Source organism: Gavialis gangeticus, unplaced genomic scaffold (assembly GCF_001723915.1).
Source record: "Gavialis gangeticus isolate Ggan-Ray unplaced genomic scaffold, GavGan_comp1, whole genome shotgun sequence".
NCBI classification, from domain to species: Eukaryota; Metazoa; Chordata; order Crocodylia; family Gavialidae; genus Gavialis; species Gavialis gangeticus.
The window spans coordinates 361,737-380,265 of NW_017728998.1; the positions used below are offsets into that span (position 1 = coordinate 361,737).

The following is an 18,529-nucleotide window of genomic DNA, read 5'->3' on the forward strand; positions in this document are numbered from 1 at the left end:
GTGTGTGTGTGTGTGTGTGTGTGTGTGTGTGTGTGTGTACGTACGTACATACATACAAGGAGCCCTGGGTGCCATGAGCTGTGCTGTGCTGCAAGCACACGTGGTGCGCGGTTGGGGTAGGGCCAGGGGTGCATGGCACAGCTCCTGCTCCATGCCCCTGGCGGGGGTTGTGCTCCCCCAGGTTGCTGTGGCAGGGGATGGGGATGTTGGGTGGTGTCCTGGCCCCAGCTGTGCTGTGCTGATGGGCAGGATTGGGGGGTGTGATCTCTTCTGTCTTGGGTCCTGCTGGGCAGTGGGGCAGGCTCCGGGGGTCCCTGGAATTGGAGTGGGGGGCCGCCAGACCCCCATGGGCAGCACTGGGGTCCCTGGCATGGGGCCGTGCCCATGGGGGTGGTGGTGGCCGCTCGCCCTCCTGCTGCAGGCTCTCCTGCAGCCTCTGCAGCTCCTGGCGTAGCGCCGCGCCTGCCCCCGTGCTCTGCTGCTGCTCCTGCTGCATGCCAACCTGTGCTGCCCGCGCCTGCACCAGCTCCGCTCGCACCTGCCGTAGCTGCTTCTCACACCGTTGCACGGCCTAGGGGAATAGAAGCCAGCATGTACTCCCATGCACACGCGAGCCCAGCCTACCCCTTCCCCACCCCCATGTCCTCTTCAGCTGCCCTCCAGGCCCTGCACTCAGCCTGGGGCTGATGCTGCATGCCATAATCGTGCCACTGCTGGGTGTCTTGGTGCACCTGGCTCTGGCCAGCGACCAACATGGAGGCAATGGGCTGCACCTCTGACAGGGACCTTGTGCCCCAACACCCAGCCTCTCCCTCCTGCCGTCTGAACCCCCAGGCAGAGCGGGGCAGGGGGAATGGGGCTCAGTAGCTGGGGGCATAATCCCATGGGCCACGTTGGCTGTGGTGGTGATATGCTCCTGTCTCGACTCAACTTTCCACCTCAGACGTGGGTTTCTGGAGAGATTTTTGGGCCCCAGGGCAAATGGGTGATGGGGTGGTGTGGGCTGCGTAGGGCCTGGCACCCTGGGACTGGTGGGAGTGGGCCCTGCTCCTCACTCGGGGTTTCTGGAAGTGGGGAGAGAAGAGGAAAGCAGTGAGCTAGGGAGAGAGGCAGGAAGGAGACAGGAGGAAAGAGAGAGGGAAGAAAGGAGAAGTGTGTGAAGAGGAGAGGGAAGGAGAGGAGCATGTGTGCACACGTGTGTGCCTGTGGAGCCCACTGAGGCTCGTGGGTGAGGCGCAGACCATGGCGGGTTGGGCGTCTGCTTGTGGCACGGAGGGCAGGAGCAGAGTGTAGCAACAGAGGCCAGGGTAGTTTGAGCCTTTATTTCCTGTTGTGGCTTCCCCAGCCAGGCAGTGGTTGCCTGTCTCTGACTAAGCCTGTCTTCGTGGCTGCAGCCAGGCAGGCACCACCGCAGCTGTGGACGATGGGCTCCACGCCTGCCTTGGCTGTACCTCAGGGAGCTCCAGAGAACTGGCAGCTCCGACTTCCTCTCCCTCTCCCCTGGGCCCCAAGGCAAATTGCTGGGGGTGGGCTGGGGGACATCCTGCCCCAGCTCCTGCTGACCTGTGCCCTCTGGGTGCTGAGCTGGTGGCTCTCCTGCAGCTCCTGCTCCAGCCGCTGCACCCGCTGCTGCTGCTCAGCTGCCTCCAGCTGCACACGCTCCGCCTGGGCGGCTGCGTTCTGCCGCAGGCCCCGCAGCTCCAGCTCCAGCGCTTCTAGGTCTGAGACAGTTCTGGGCACAGGCTGCTCCTGCCCACCCTGCACTTGGGGCAGAGGGGCCACATGGGTTGTCCCATGGGGTGCGAGTGCCTCTGGCTTTGGCCCCCACTGCCCCCAGGTGCTGAGGGCCAGCAGCCACAGGCAGGGCAAGGAAAGGGGGACCTGCTTCACACTGGGCAGGGGAGGCCCAGAGCCAGCTCCTGGCAGAGGCCAAAGGCTCCCCTGGCCCAGCTGGGGCCACGGGGGCAGGTAGGGGAGTGCTGCCAGGCCTAAAGAGCAGCCGTTACCTCTCGTGGTGCTGCACTTCTGCTCTGCCACCTGCTCCAGCTGCAGCTCCCAGTCCTGGGCCAGGCGCTCGGCCTCCTCTGCCTGCTGCTGATGCACGGTGCTCTCCACCTCCAGCTCCAGCTCCAGCTCCAGCTCCAGCAGCCTCTGCACATGCAGCACCACGCCATCAACACAGTGGCTGGAAGCCAGTGCCCTGGGGCCCCCAGGCCAGGCCCATGAGGGGAAGGAGGGGAGGGCAGGCCTCCCTACCTGCTGAAGCGCCATGGCCTGGAGTGCCAGGCGGTCGTAGCTGGCGTTGCTGTGGCTGTGAGCAGCCGTGTAGGAGGCAAACTCCGAGTGAGCGTCCCTCAGTGCCGCCGTGCCTGCCACCACCTGCACACCCCGGAAGCGTGAGGAACAGGGGAGCAGACATGGCCCCGGGATGGAGATGGCAACAGGCAGTGAGATGTATGGGCGATGGGACCATGGGGAGGATGATGCTGGGCACCTGGGTCCAGTGGGAAAGACAGGGCTCTGACAATGCCCCATACCCAGGGCCTGGGCAGGCGGCCAGGGAGCAGAGGGCTCTCTCTGCCTGGATGTCTCCAGACCCAGCTTGCAGGCCCACCAGCTGCGCACTGCCAGTCTGCACGGACTTCGCTGCAGCAGCACATGGCATCAGGCTGGATCTGTGGGGTGATGGTGGGGGCTGGCTTCACGCAACCCTCCCCTGGGAGCACAGGGCCAAGCGGCTGATCCTCCCCAGCTCTCCTGCAGTGCCGGTGCTGGGTGCAGCTGGGTGCCTGCAGACCAGAGCCATGCTCTGGCCCAATCCCTGCTGCCCAGCCTCGGTGTGATGCTGTGCTGGGGCTGGCAGGAGGCACTCCAGCACTCCTGGCTCTTACCTGGCTGTGGCTGGCAGCCAGCTGCTCCCAGAGCCGCTGGGCCTTGTCCTCGCACTGCTGGGCCTGCTGCTGACTGTGGGCCAGGTCCTCCTGGGTGGCCTGGAGCTCTTGGCGCAGCCACTCCACGGCCTCCTCCACCTGGCTCCTCACAGCCAGCTGCTCACTGCACAGCCTGGCGATGGTGTCATCACACTCCCTGACCTGCGGGCCCGAGCCATGACCCTCTGGTGCTAGCCAGTGGTGGCCAACACAGCCGCCGGCGCCTGCCCAGTAGCCAAGCCTCTGCCCTCGGAAGCGGTGGGGATGGCACCAGCTGCAGCCCGTGGCTGGGGACCCTATGGCTGGCCCTGGGCCAGGCCACTGCTGCAGCCAGTGATATGAGAGCCGTGCTGGGGGCTCGTGTCCGTCCACAACCCACCAGGCCACTCCAGGGCCCAAGGCTGCCTGAGGGGCCTGGCCTGCTGCCCGCCTCATGCAGCTGGGTGGATGCTGGCAGCTCCCCTGGACAGCAGCAAGGCCCAGGCAGCCACTGGCCCCTGCGGTGCTGCCAGGGGAGGCGTGGGGTCCTACACTGGAGAGGGGGGGACACTCACCTGGCTGCGGGCGTCTCGAAGGTCCTGCTCCAGGCTCTGCACCCGGCTCAGCACCGCCTCATGCTTCTCCTGGCACAGGCTGAAGCTGTCCTTGGCCACAGCCAAATGCTCCTGTGCTGTCTGCAGCTGCTCCTGCCGCCGCGCCAGCTCCTGCGCCTGCTGCTGCACCTGTGGGTGCCATGTGGTCGGGGTGGGGGCCACATGCGTTGCCATACGGTGCCCAGTCCAGTCTCAGCTTGCCAGGCACAAGCCCTGCTCCCTCCCAGGCCCCCACCTCCTCCTGCAGCACCCTGCACTGCTGCAGCCGGTGCTCCAGGTCCCGGCCCTGTGCCACCATCATGGCCTCCTGCTGCCGCAGCTGCACCTGCGTCTCCTTAAGCTGCCCCTTGCAGGCGTCCAGCTCCTGCCACCGGCCCTGCAGTTCGGCCTCGCGGCTCTCCCGGCTCAGTTGCAGCTCTGCCTGCAGCTGCTCCAGCAGTAGCGCCTGTGTCTGGCCCGGGGGGGGCAGAGCGGATGGCTATCAGCATGGGGGGGTGGCCACGGGCACTGCTTCCTGTCCATGCCACTGGGCACTGCTCAGCCCAGCTGCCGCCTGGCACAAGATGGGGTTGGAGCCCATGAGATGAGGCAGGAAACATCATCAAGGTGTCAACGAGCACCGGCCCGATGGAGAGGCCGACGTGAGCAGGACAGGGAGTGATGCGGTGCTGCAGTGTGCAGAGAAGCGAGGGCCCCACAGCTGCCCGTCTGCCAGGGCAGAGCCTGTCGCCTGCCCTAGGCCCCAGCACCTTGCTCCAGGGCTTCCCACCTCGCCCGCAGCTCGTGCCAGCTCCTCCTTGGCAGCTCCCAGGCGTCTCTCGAGTGTTGCAACGATCTGGTCGTGACTGTGCACCTGCAAAAGCCCACAGCGCCAACTCCAGAGATGCTGCTCAGCTCATAGAGGTCGATGAGGGGAACAACTTGCCTTCCCGGCCGCGCTAGCAGGAGCAGCCTGGGCCGCGGGGGGACCACTGTGCTCTGCCATAGCTGGGAAAGAAGAGGCAGCTAAGTCGTGGGGTCTCAGCCTTGCTAGAGCAGCAGGCACCAGGCACGGGCTGGCAGACAGGAGGCCGGATGTGGCCCCAGTGTGAGTGCAGCTGCTGGAGCAGGCTAAGGCCAAGGCGAAGCTGACGGGGGCCGAGCAAATGGGAGTGGGCAGGAAGAGGCAGCAAGGACCGGCCCCCCCGTGCTGGCACAGGGGAGAGGCTCCTGCCCAGTGGCTGCGCAGGCAGCACAGGTACCTCACTCTGCAGCGCCTCCAGCTGCTGGTGCAGCGCCTGTGCCTGCTGCTGCACGTCCTGCAGCTGCTGCTCCTGGGCGCTGCCCTTGGCAGTCACCTGTGATGCCACCAGCTCATCTTGCAGCCGCTGCAGCGTGTCCTCACAGTGCTGTGCCTGCCACAGGCACGTGGGGTGGTGACAGAGCAGCCCGCACCCCTGCGTTGGCAGAGCCGAGCCTGCCCTGCAGCACGGGGGCCAACAGCCCCATGGCCCAAGAGCCCGCGATCCCTCCCACCCAGGGACAGATACGTGCCTTCTGCTCTGCAGCCTGGGCCTCGGCTGCTGCCTTCTGCAGGTCCCGGGTCAGCACTTGCACCTGGTCCTGAGCGCGGCGCAGCTGCAGCAGACACTGGTGCATGACGCGGAGGGGCCTGGGCTGAGCCAGGCCCCCTCCCTGTCCTTCCCACTGCCACAGGCGAGCTCAGCACGGGCGTGCCCGAGGCCGTGGCTACCTGCTCTGCCTCCTGCTGCCGCTCGTTCAGGTGGGCCCGCGCCAGGCTCTCCAGCTGGTGGATGGCGGCCTCCTGCTCTGCCGTCCTCTGCCGCAGTCCCTGCAGCGCCGCGCTGCTCTCCGCTGCCTGCGTGGCAATGGGACAGTGAGCGAGGGCCCCGCAGCCCTGGGGACAGAGCGGGGCAGAGCTCGGGATGCCAGGGAGGAGGCACCTCATTGCTGCGCTCCAGGACCCTGGGTGACCCCGGCACAGAGCTGCCCTTGGCCCTTGCGTGTCCTGCCCTGGGCGGGCTCCTGCCTTCTGGCTCCCTGCTGCCGGAGGGGCGTTCTCCTGCTTCGAGCACCGGATCCATGGTGAAAAGCCCTCCGGCTTGGGCGCCTGCTGCAGCCAACACGAACAAACCCGGCACCTTGGGCTGAACGCATTGGCCTGAGGCAGCTGCTGCCTGCGCTGGCACACGAGGCCCGCCGCGGGCAGGGGCAGGCTCGCCTGCCATAGCCCCCCGTGCTGGCAGCGAGGGCGGCATGCGGGGGTTGGCGGGGCGACTGGGTTGTCTTAGCCAGTACAGAGCAAGGACACCACAAGGGCCTGCTGAGGCCTGACGAGGCTGGCAGCGAGCGTAGCGGATGGCAGGTGCCCCAAGGCCGGGGGAAGGGGGCACGTGCGGTCAGGCCCTGGCGCGGCGAGCCTGGCGGGGGGCAGCTCCTCGGGGTTGTGAGTGGCAGCACCAGGGTTTGCGTCCCACACTCCAGTTTTGCCTTTTCATATATATTTTAACTGGAAATTTCCAAGCCAGGGCTGGGGCTGGCCCAGCCTGCGCACACCAAGGTGCTGTAATGGAAATCGTCGGTTGCCATGCCGACCGGCTCCGGGAGCAGATCGCAGGCACGTGAGCAGGGCCACTTAACCTCCGTTGCCGCCGGCTCTTGTGTGGCTGCAATTGAATTTAGGCCTCGTTTCTCCCTGCGGGCTGCAGCCGGGCTCGGGCAGTGGCTGCCCGCGGCCGGCAAGGCGCAGCACAGGCCCATGCCCGTGCCCGTGCCGGAGGCCTCTGTGGCCTTTGTCATGCCACGTCTGTGGGCAGTGCTGCCTGCCGGGCCTGCGCTCTGCCTGCTGCTGGCGAGCGGCCCACAGCAGGGCAGCAGGCCCGGGCACAGCGAAGCCCCAGGAAGCTGCTGCAGGGTCCCTCGGCAGCTCCCCCCCCGCCGGCTTCTCCCACCCACGCTGCGGGCCTGGCTTCCCCGCAGCGCGTGGAGGCTGCACCGACACCGGGCCACAGCGCAGGTCCTCCCTGGGGCCACGGCTGCTCTCCTCTGTCAGCTCTTTTTGTTTTAACTCTGCCCAGACCGTGGTGCGTATCTGGCAAGGTGCCTGTGGACACTTCGGGGGGAGGGCCAGCGTGCTCCAAGCTGAAGGAGCAGGACTCTGGGCAGGGAAATCCCAGTCCACAAGGGACACGACCATGTGGAGAAAGGTTCGAGCCCTCCCCGCTCTGTGCTCGCACCACGCTGGTCTTTGGTCCCTGCCGTAGCTCCCACGACCCTGATCCCTTTGCCCATGCGCTGGCTACAAAATCACCAGCCGGGCCCGTCCCAGTGAAGCACCAGGGCCACAGAGCTCAGCCCCAAGAAGCCAAAGACGCAGTCAGCGCGCCTGGCCTCGCCCCATGCAGGGTGACATGCCTTCGGCCCATGGTGTGCACCCACACGCTATGGCAATGCTGCCAGGCTGTGCCCCCCATGTTTGCACTGGAGAAGCAAATGCACTGCCAACAGGCTCCCTGTCTGCAGAGGAGACCTGCTCCCACCCCAGGCAGATGAGAAATGGCTGGGCACGCTAACAAGCATTCAACCTGCATGGCTGCTTCGACCACGCTTCTGCGCCTGGCCGACGGCGCTCCCGGCCAGCCCGGCTGCATGGTGCTGGCGACATCATGACCCAGGGCCACCCAGGCTGGTGCAGATGCTGCCCACCTGCATGGGCACCACCGCGTGTGGGCATGGCCCCTGTACACTCCTATGCCTCGAGCAGCTGCACGTGGCCAGGGAGTCTCATCTCCAGCAGGAAGGGACAAGGGGCGGCTGCTGGGGCAGGGGCTGCTGGCCACGCAGCCTGCCCACCCGCCTCACCCCCTCCCCAGGGACCACGCAGGGCTGCAGGCTGGACTCTCAGACACCCCGAGCCGAGGAAGGCCACTCCAGCCTTGGCACGATGCAGCCTGGGACGGCTGTGCCGTGCAAGGAGCCAGGCCTGGTGCAGGCAGGGAGGCAGGAGCTGGGGCGTGCAGCACCGGGGTGCGGAGGAATCCTGGTTGCTCAGCAGCCCCCCAGGGCAGCGTGGAGCCCGGCTGCACTGCCCACCCCGGGCCACAGCTGACGTGACGGGCCGGACAATGCCCAGCACCCAAAGCTGCGCAGCTCCCCGCACCCGCGGCCTCCTGTGCTGTGGAATGACTCCGCTCCACGCAGCCCGGCGGGGCGAGCGCTAGAGGTGAGGGAGAAGCCCTGTCTCGCTTTAATTACTGCCTTAATGTTATTCTTTTCAGTGCCATGTTAATTGAAATTAAACAGCTGCCGCGTTCTGGCTGGGACAAAAGCGAATCCTTTCTCGCTGCTCTCTGATTTAATGAAGACTGACGTGCTGTGAGAAAACAAAAGGCAATTCAGCTGCCATATTTCACTGAAGCACACACAATCACCAATTAAAGGCAAAAGGAACTGTAAACCCGAGCCGGGACCGAGCTGGAAAGGACAGACCCACTGTGCCCGTTTTAAAGAGACAGGCAGCCTGGCTTCTGGCAGGCCCTGGGCTGGCCCCCAGGCAGGGAGGCATCAGCGGGCCCTGGCGATCCCAGCCCTGCCCCGCCATCCTCTCGGCCCCCGGCGGGAGACCTGCAGGCGAATGGACCTGCATCGCCTCCTCTCCCACCATGGCTGGGGCACAAGATGCAGGGAAGACGTGGGCATCGCAGCAGAGTGGCGGAATGGCAGAGATTGCGCCGTGCCCACCGACCAGCCCGGGGCTGGCTCCTGGCAGGGGGTACACGTGGCAGCCAGGGGCTGGTCGGTGAGGGGCACACGCGGACGTCTGCAGTTTTCAGGCTTGGGACGTGGCCAGGCCTGGGCAAGGTCAGAGCATGGATGTCAGCAAGAGTCTCCACCCGCCCACGAACCGCCTACCTTCCCAAACCGAGGGTGCGCCGGCGATGCCATTCCGCATTTAAAATATGCAAAACGAGGAGCCGGTGCAGACCTCATTAACACCCGCCTCCAACATCATTAAGATGTTTCCAAGAAAATTAATTGAGAGACTCATTAAAAATAAATTAAGAAAAATGTGTTGCAGAGCGCTTGCTCCGAGCTCGTAAATCATGGCTCAGAGCTTCGGGCCGCTGCACAGGCAATTAACGCCAGCCGATCTGTTTTATCCTGACTGCGAAAATTAGAAAGCAGACGTGGAGATTAGATTAGGGACGTCTGTCAGGCGGAACTCGGAGCGAATATTTTAGGATACAAAATGGAAATCAGGAAAACAAAGGGAGCTGAGATTTCACTCAGAGGAGCTGGCAGACAGGGTGGGGGAGGGATTCAGAGGTTTTCTGTTGCGAGGAAAGGTTGGCGCTGCGTCTGTTTAAACACATGCCCACCCCACTCCCCTGCTCTTAGCCAACACTTCCACAGGCACATGGACCCCATGTGCCCCCCGTGACCGTGGGCAGAGCCACTGGTGGCCCAGCGTGGAGGACAGCGCGTACATGCCCAGAGTGCTTTGCATTGGCTGTCTCATACCCCCACGCCACCACGACTCCCCTCCCCGTGCTGATTACACACGACGATTCGCAAACACGGGCCGCTGGCGACGCCGCGTGCTGGTGACTCAGCTCCGCACCATAGCACCACACTGTCCATCTGAGGCTCTTGAGCCACTTCATATTCACGAGCTGAACCTCGCCGCCCTGCTGAGAGGCGCCAGCACTGTTATCCCCATCTTACACGGGGGAAGCAAAGGCCCAGATGTATTTAGCACCTGATTTTCAGAGCCTGAACTAACTGCCCGTGCATGGGCCAAGAGGGTATCTGTGCTCCCAGCAACAAGGTAAACACAGGCTGTTTGCGCAGACAAGGGCCCCACTAAGCAGGAGCAGGGACTGCCAGCAGCACACAAACAACATGCATGCATTTGCAAACTGAGCGCATGTCATTTAATAGCCCAGGTCCAACAGACCACGCCAGGATCGGACAGTGAGCCTGCGCCCAGCTGGGACAGGAGGCCAAACTTCTGACCCTGTGTCTTGACCCCAGCAAGAGGGAGGCAGTGCCTCTGTCCAGGAGACCGCTGCGCTGGTCCTGAGCTGAGCTCCCCACCGGCCACGTGAGCCAGCCGAGGGATCTGGCGTCTGCCTTCCTTGAGCAGGTGGGCAGGTGCCCGGTTTCTTGACTTGGCCCCTCCCTGCTGACCTGCGCTGGGCAGAGCTCAGGCTGCCACATGCCAGCAAGGCAGGGAGATTTCACCGTGGGTAGAGGGACTTCGAAATGTCTTTGACTATCTCCAGCCCATGTCAAAGGTCCCTGCATGGTTCGAGGCCCAGCTTTGCCATACACCTGAGTCACAACCCACCCCTTCCCCGTTCACCCTCTGTACTGCGCCACCTGAGCTGCAACTCGCCTACAACCCCCGGCCCTGGAATCCCGCCTGCTTCTAGGGGCCATGCTTCAGGAAGGGCACGGAAAGCCCAATTCACCTGAAACACTTCACGTGGACTTGCAACCCCAAGTGATGGTGCTTTCAGTCACCAGTGTCAGGCCATTCTGAACCTGTCCATGTTACCTTCCTCTGCCAACTCCTCACGTTCCTGAAAAGGCCTCTGACGTCCCGCAAGGAATGCACACACCTTACGCTTTCCTAGACTGCACCATCACCATTTCCCAAGAAGCCACGAGTCGAACAGCAGAAGGGAAGAATTCACTTAGAGCAAAAAGCAAATAGTATCATGTTAGCATTGTGACATGGGGACATGTCAGCATCATGACAGGTTTGGGAGGATGACAGGTTTGGGACATGATGAGGGGCTGGCTGGACCTGCCCCATCCACTGGGTCTCTGCGGTGCTGGAAGAGAACATCAGCTTGTAAATGATACAGTTAATGATACCATCTGCAGGCAACTGCCTGGAGGAGTGGCTGAGAGCATGGGGATAGTTGAGCAGCACAGAGCAGAGTGGGCCACTTGGAAAACAGGTGCAGGGGAGGAGTGGCTCTGGAAGAGATGTGGGGGTGCAGAGGATGCTCAGCTGGACATGAACCTCTGGTGTGACCATGCCAGCAGGGCTGGCACGGTCCCTGGAGCTGTAAGGGGGGTTTACGAGGGCTGCCAGCAGGAGCAGGGAGGTCAGATGACCTCTGTATTTGGCAGTGCCCTGACCTCAACTGGAACAGTGCACCTAGTTTGGTGCAATGCTGAGGCTGGAGAGGGTTCAGAGAAGAGCCAGGAAAGTGCCTGCGCTTGGAGGACAGGCCTTGCAGTGAAAGGAATGAGGGGCTGGGCTTACCCGAGGGAAAGGAGAGGAGCAACTAGATCCCAGTCACTAGCAGCTCTGCGGGTCGGACGCTTGAGAACTGAGGGCTCCTTCCCCAGCAAACAAGCACGTGCCAAGAACCAGGGCTGGAAGCTGCAGCCAGACAAAGCCAGAGACGTGCTGGGCTTGCAGTTCCCCTGTGGACACACTCTCCGTGGCTGGGCACCTCTACCCATGAGCTGGGCCGCAGGCAGGAAGTGTCGCACAGGAGGTCTGATGAGAGGTCACCCGTTGCCTCTGCCCCGTGCTCCTGAGCTGGAGATGCCAAGTGAGATCATCTGCTTCCTACCAAACCACTTATGAGTCAGGTTTGCTTCAACAAGGATAGTGCAGATTGTCAGACAAGTCTCTGGGAGCCTGGGGCAGGAGTCCAGCTTTTTGCTATCTCTAGCTGGGATTCTGGCCTGTCACAGGCCAGAGGAGAGAAGTACGCACTTGAATGTTTGTGAGGTTGAGGCAGCAGCTGCCCTGAAATCTTCAGGTTTGTGCGCTCAGCATCCACTAAAACCCTGCACGTGGGTGGCCCTATTCCACGCTGAGGACTTGGAGACAGTCACCCAGAAGAGACTGGCATCTGCTTCGTACTTATGGAGGGGTGGAAAAATACTTTCATGAGAAAGAGTGCCAACAGCAAATGCACCTGACCATGGGCCTTTGAAGAGGGCCATGGGAAAGCAGCTTCCCTGGGAAGCAAACTGACCACACCAACTGCACTATACTAAGGTGTCTGGGCGCATGCTCAGGAGGCCTGTGCTACTTATTTTATAGCAAAGGGTAAGGCAGGCCCCACCTTTCTGACAGCAAAACACCCACATCTCCTCCTCCCAGCTCCGCACTACTGTGGCATCAGTCTCCATGACAGAGGTCAAGCGCTGTTAGAGAAACACGTGGCAGTACCTCTCAGGCCCCATGAAAACGGAGCAGCCCAACAGAAAAATGCCAAGCACACGCAACTTCGAGCCACTGCAGGATCTGCTGCATTCTGCAGCCTCCTGCAGACACACGTGCTTCCACGCGCATGTGGCACAAGATGCAGCTGGGTGCTCTGCCCTCTGTCGCATACACAGCTCTCAGCAAACAGAAAGGCAAACCCGACTGTAAAACAGTCCATCAGCCAGGGAAGCCACAGGCTCTGCTGCCCTCCCTGCGGGTGCTCGAGGGCAGCAGAGCTGGGCTCTTTCAGCCTGGTACCAGACGTGCCCCCCTCAACAATGCCCTGCAGTGGCTCCCTCCCAGTGCTGCAAACACCGCCAAGGGCCGCCCTGTTGCAGCCAACAGCAAAGCAAAGCAAAGCTGGAGTGAGATGGGGCACTGAGAACAAGGCGCTCCTGTCCTCCACACCATCCCCTCGATTCGCAGCCCTCCCCTTTCTCTGCAGCACAGGGCTCGGGAGATGCACCCAGAGGAACTCAGGACATGCCCAGCTCTGACCAGAGCATCACAGGCCCAAGCCTTCTGCGGGGGGGCTTCCACTGTGCCGCCAGCTGATGCCAGGCACCAATTGTTCAAACACTTCCCCATTCTCCAAACCATCGCATAACAGGGAGCTGCCACCTCTGCAGGTGCAAACAACACAAGGAACCAAGATTGGAGAGGGAAAACAGCTTCCTCTCAGGTCTCCATGCACATCCCATCTGCTGCTGTGGACTCCAGGCTGTTGGGATGAAGCCACAGAAAGATGGGACTTAACACAGCCTTGCAGAAGTTCCTGCATGCAGATGTCCACCCTCAGACCCAGGACACAGCTCCTGCGAACAAGGCATAATATCCAAAGGATGGGTTTTGCCAAAAGCCAGATAAGCAGCTACTCCCACCCCATGAGGTGAGAGGAACAGAGCATCCACCTTCCCCTCTCCCTGCCCCTTGTGTGCGCAGCGCTCTCCCTAGTTGAGTGAAGACGATGCTCACTGAGTTTTCCAGGGTACCTGAGGCTGACGTAAAACAGAGAAGGACAGATGCCCATTAAACACTGCCTGTCGAGCTGTCCCAGGCATGACTGCGCTGAGAAGGAAGGACTGATGAGGACGCCTGATGGGCAGTGGAGTACGTCCTCCTCTGGGAGCAGCAGCAGCTAGCTGAAAGCCTACGTCAAATGTGACCCACAGCACACGAGGCCTCCCTGAATGGCAGCTCGACCAGGGCTTGCAGAAGCAGATGCAGATGCAGCCTTTGCTGGCTGAGAGCTGGCGTCTCCATGGTTTCTGCTTCCAGGCCCTTCCAGCCCAACTTCCCTGATGATCCCAGTCTTTCCTGTTCCTCGGCCATTCTCCTGGGCAGGGCATGAGGATGGGCAGCCAGAAGATATGATGACGCTATCCCATACCAGCCTCCAGCCTGCTCCACACTTGCTAGCTGTGTCATGGAGGGTGGGGGGCGTGGCTGAGTTGGGCCAGTGATGCCCAGGGCCCTCTCCACAGGGGATATGGCAAACTCCAGAGGTGCCTGAGCAGCTCAGCATCCCCATCTCTTCTAACATTTCCACTCAGCCTTTCTCACCGGGCAGCAGTGCCCAGGACTGTGGGGCCACCAGTAGCAAAGGTGACAGGATGTGATCTTGGCAGGGAAACAACATCACCCACCTCCTTCCAGGCCTGGAGGTGGCCGCAGTGGGAGACACGTAGGGGCCAGACCAGTGAAACTCTTGGATGGGCACCTGTCACCCCAGGCAAGCAGACTTCCAACCCCCTCGTGCCCAGGTCTCCTGGACACGATGCCTGGAGCAGCTGCCTCGTGCTTTCTGGTGCCATTTGCTGGGTGTCTTGCTCCCCAGGGTGCTGACGTAGGTGAAAGACCCTGCCATCAGTACAAGCAGCGGAGCTCCCCCTGAGCTCATGGGAAGGCAGGCGTGGTCCCTCTTGGTGTGTGCATCTCTGGTGACCCACCCAGGCCCCTCGTCGCCGAGATGCGCAGGCAGTGCGTGAGCTCCCCAGCGCATGGCTGCTGCCTGCTGAGCTAGGGGTGGAGGCGGCCTAGAGGCATTTCTGGCACAAAGGACATGCCTGTGCTCATGGGTTCTCATGCTGCCCCAAGGGAGCACAAATGCCTTATGCAAGGGTGCTCTTAGATGTCTTGAACTTGGCAGGAAGGCCCTAAGGAAAGCCTGCAGCAAGCAGACAGAGCAAACTGGTGAGGACCTAGGGCCATCTTTGTGCACAGTGCCTGGATCCAGGCTTGTTCACAGGGTAGCTATGCTGGAGGGGCTGGTGCACCGCACGCCCATCCTGACACCATGGCCTGGCTTCCCCCCACTCAAGAACTACTGAAGAACCACCCGATGCTGGCTGCAAGGCTGCTGCTTAGCAGAGAGTGGCAGAAGCATGCAGCGGGCTGTGGGCACCACTCGGTGAGGGTATGATGTGGTGTTCGAGTCTCTCGGCGTGAGGGAGGTGCAGGAATCTGCCCAAGAACTGCAGCAGTGCTGGGAGAAGCCATTCTCCCTGGGGAAGCAGAGGGGAGAGGAGGCTGGTGCTGGCACTGACCTGCCACTGCAGCAGCCATGGGCACATGGGTGTTTTTATGCCCCAGCTATGCTGTATGTCTTGACTGCAGGGGGACAAGGCTTCAAAGTGCTGGCTTTAAATCACAGCAGCGTCCCTGTCATCAACACATCCTGTGTCTATTTATAGGTGCTCAGCTCTCGGAATAACACACAGAGGCCATTGGTGCTCATCTGGGCTATTATATAACAGCGCATCGCTGCTCCGACACAGATAACTGGCTGCACTCCCCTCCTGGCGAGGAGTGGGGATACCTGGGACACATGGCCCGATGTGCCTTTAATCAGCCTTTGTCTGTCAGGGATTGCAGCACTTAGAGTGGACAATCCCATCCACAAAGGGCCACGTTCCTTCGCCTGAATCCAAAATCCTCCCCCTCTGCATTCAAGGACTGGGCTTTCAGCTCCCCAGTGCTGCCCTGGCAGGCTCTTTGGCCTGAATTCATTTCTGGGCAGGTCTGGCTGCTCGTGCAGCATTTGGGGGAGAAAGCCTCGCTCCACATGCACGCTTGTTACTGAATAGGCAACGATCTACTCTGTAGGTACAGAATCCAGCCCCAAACGGCTGATCGCTAATTCCATCCCCTTGTCTGCTTTAACTAAGACCTTTCCTCCTGCATGTATAATTTTCATTAGTGCTGAAGTTATTTTCAATTTGTAATTAACGCCGTCTGCTTCCCAAGATGCATGTCTTGATGGAATGAAAGCCTCCAGACAGTCTTGGGGGCCCGGCTCAGGCGAGGCGTGCAGTACCCGGGAAGGGCGGTAGATGTCTCTCTTTGCCTTCCTACGGCCCGCGCCTGGCCTGGCACCGTGATATAGTGCGTGATTCCGAAATGGCAGCTTTTTGAAAATTCACCTTGATTATCAGACATTAAAAGTGACTCATCCCGCAGTGACTGTCTGGCAGAAGGATGGGATCAGACAGCAGACAATGAGGGACTGGACGCATTAACACAGTATATTACAGAGCCCATCAAAAATACCTTTGTTCTGTCAAAGATCCAATCATTTCCTAGTTGTGTTCCTCTGAAGAGAAAGAATAAAAAAAACCATAAGAATTTAAAGCCTCCCCCAGCCTGGCGTTCTGGGAGGGGAGGGACATGTTTTCTTAATGCCCGATCAACATGCGCAGCGAGACGGGACAATGGGGACGAGCGATGCCGCGCAGCGCTGCTCTGCTCGGAACGACTATCAAATTATGACTCCCAATGCCGCTCATTGGAAACTCATTAGCGGGAGATGCACAAGCGAAGTATTTGTGGCTGCACTCACCTCTGCCACAATCTTCTAATCACACGCAGCATTACAGCACAGGACAAAACGGGGCTTTTCACACTTAATATTAAAAAACTCCAACAATGGAGCTTCAACCTGTAATCACCCCAGCACATTTCATCTGCCCAGGGAGAGGCAGTTTAGAAATGCCACCGCTGATAAGTACCTTATAAGCAGATATAATAGCCCATAAGTACAAGCACAGAAGCCTTCGCAATCGCTGTACAGCCTGGAGCCCTGCAGCAGACACACATGTGTGTTTACACTACAGAGAGCGTGGGTGTGTGGCTGGGTGAGACGTGCTAGGTCCCCTGCACTGCTGTGTGAGCAGCTGGCACGCTCGCCTGAGCTCCTGCGGAGACAGAAACAGCCCAACCGGGAGGTTCTGGCTCTGGTTTTATCGTTGTGATCGCTGGCTGATGCAGCCAGGAAAACTGTCCAGGGCTAAGCAGAGTCTGTATCAGTCATGGAAAATACCCCAAAGGGAGCATGCCACAGATCAAAGGCAGCTCTGCAGCCTGCGCTCACGTGGCTTCCCCTGCCAAATACTTTCAGTAATATGATTACAGCCCAAATTCCATAAACACCAATTTCCCATCTGTTTAATAGTCATATGGTTCTGTGTCACCAGAAGCTCCTCTGCCCCACCAATTGTGAACAGCCCATGGGAGCAACACCATGCACAAGGCGACAGGTCCCGCATAGGGCACAAGGCGGAGGGGGTGGGATGCGGGCAGTGCCATGGCAGACGCTACAGCCACAGGCGTTAGAGTTGCCCTGCAAACCAGGAGGCTGCCGCAGACACAGACAATAGCTCTGGCCTGTCTTGGAGCATTTGTGAGCCCTCCTTGCTCCTCGGGCCCCAATGTCAGTCCCAGAGGCAGGACGGTGCAGCCTGCAAAGCCTCCCACCCTGCTTCTTGGTCTCTGAACTACAGCGGGGAACAGTGCTTTCCCTTTGCTCAGGAACGGGCAAAAGCAGGTGCAGGCATTGGGGTGACAGGCCGGAGACCAGTCAGCTCCTCAATAGAGACGTTGCCCTCAGATTTACGGCATGCTTCCCAGGAAGCAGCGAACATAAACACGCAGTATGCAAAATCTCTGCCTGAACCTGATGAGCAGATGAAGCGGGGGAGAGGAGGGTCCCAACCGCCCACACACTGAGAGTCTGTGGCACTGGGCGAGACTCATGAAAGGGAAAACAGGAAGAGAGTTTCCACTGGTAGAATGTTAATGAGCCCGAAAGGTTATTGCTCTGCCGTTCTAGTGATAATTTCCAATTCTCTGTGTTCACAGGAAACCGGTACCTCAGGTCTAATCACATCTGGGTACTGTCTGGAGCAGACACTGTACGTTTGGCTGGTGTGGAATATCAACACACACACACACCCTACCAGCAGCATGGTCAGAGTCTAGCAGGGAGAAATAACGAATGGGAAAGTCTTGCATTGCAGCTTTGCATTCTGCAAATGAAAATGATCTCATTATCTCTGCCAGGGACCCAGCCGGTCACTTGAAAAAATACATATTAAAAACCCTCTGCAGCTCCAGGGAGCCAGTCCGCTCCATGAGGAAAGAGAGAGGCAGGGACGGATGTGCAAAAACAAACATCACGGGGAACAGTGAGGACAGCACCAGTGCTGGGAACCTGCCTGGCTGCTGCTGGGACTGGCTTTCCAATACTGGCAAATCCTGAACTAAAGCAGGGAGCACAGGTGCCAGGTGCTGCCCATCCCTCCCTGGGTCCCCACCACAACACCCCACGGAGCACACGATGCCCTTTCTCAGGCCTGGGGGAGAAGCAACTAGAGTCTAAGCTACCTGCCCATTAGATCAACACTGTGTACCCAAAAGAAGATGAAATCAAAGCTAGCTTCTCATTTCCCTCAGCCAGCCTGGAGGGTGGTGGGAATGCCTCCCGCGTGTGCTGGAAGTGGGGTCCCTGCCTGGGCAAGGACAGCAATCGTGGTGTGCGCTTTGATGGGTGGTACCTCTCTCAGTGCCGTGCTGCATTTGCTCCTCGTGGAGACCACTTCTGCCTCTGCTCCAGCCAGCTGGGCCTTTGCTTCTTGTACCTGCAGGTCAAAATGACATGGGGCTGGTTAGGAGCTGTCCTCCATTTCTGTAGGGAATTGAGAGACCAAATCAGCAAAAGGTGGGGAGGGGGGCAGATGAGGGAGGAGGAGAGAGCAAATGGAAAGTGGAAACCCCCAGCTATGATCCCAGCATGCTGTCATGCTTGGCTCTGGTCTCAGTCACAGCCATTAGCCTGCACATGCCACACGTCAACTGTATGACTGACACAACGCCTTGACAGTGGACACGTCTCCCTGGCAAAGCTGCAAGCTGCCCAGGCCGAAGGAGAGCTGGATAGTGAGGGAAGATCTGGGGGGAGACAGAAGGACCAAGGCATGATGGGAACAGGGGGTAGGGGTGGGATTGTGAGGCCAGCGTGGACAGAGGGAAGTGGTAGGAGCGTGCACGGGGAGCCCCAGGGCTGGGGAACTGGGCACAGATGGGAGCCTACAAGGTGCACACTTTCACAGCTGTGCTAGTGCCATGCAAGAAGAAAGCCTTGCCTGGTGGTACCTTAGATGCTGTCAGGCACAAGCTGCCTTCTCTGGGGCCTGGAGGAGAAGCAGAGAGAGGACATGCTAAGTGCCATTATAGTTTCATAGTTTCTAGCGTTGGAAGGGACCTGAGCAGATCATCTAGTCCGACCCCCCTGCCATGGCAGGAAAGAGTACTGGGGTCAAACGACCCCAGCAAGGTGTTCATCTAGCCTCTTCTTAAAAACCCCCAGGGTAGGAGCCAGCACCACTTCTCTTGGAAGTTGGTTCCAGACCCTAGCCGCCCTGACCATGAAGTCGCGCCTCCTGATATCTAGCCTAAATCTACCCTCTGGCCAGCTTGTGACCGTTATTCCT

At 60.3% G+C, this 18,529-nt stretch overlaps 2 protein-coding genes across 2 annotated transcripts in view; both read right to left on the minus strand.

Annotated features, from left to right (window-relative positions):
• Positions 1-4,795, minus strand: part of LOC109289245 (polyamine-modulated factor 1-binding protein 1-like) — a 15,348-nt gene extending 10,553 nt beyond the window's left edge. Inside the window, exons 1-5 of the mRNA XM_019505239.1 lie at positions 3,759-4,795; positions 3,485-3,652; positions 2,892-3,092; positions 2,257-2,379; positions 2,007-2,151 (exon numbers count right to left, since the gene is read on the minus strand). Of these exons, the coding sequence (XP_019360784.1) occupies positions 2,007-2,151; positions 2,257-2,379; positions 2,892-3,092; positions 3,485-3,652; positions 3,759-3,824 (703 nt within the window). The 5' untranslated portion in view covers positions 3,825-4,795. The remainder of the gene's footprint in view (positions 1-2,006; positions 2,152-2,256; positions 2,380-2,891; positions 3,093-3,484; positions 3,653-3,758) is intronic.
• Positions 4,796-4,798: 3 nt separating this feature from the next.
• The window catches only part of LOC109289246, a 27,559-nt gene continuing 13,828 nt past the window's right edge, over positions 4,799-18,529 (minus strand). Inside the window, exons 3-5 of the mRNA XM_019505240.1 lie at positions 18,192-18,229; positions 17,594-17,677; positions 4,799-5,381 (exon numbers count right to left, since the gene is read on the minus strand). Of these exons, the coding sequence (XP_019360785.1) occupies positions 4,857-5,381; positions 17,594-17,677; positions 18,192-18,229 (647 nt within the window). The 3' untranslated portion in view covers positions 4,799-4,856. The remainder of the gene's footprint in view (positions 5,382-17,593; positions 17,678-18,191; positions 18,230-18,529) is intronic.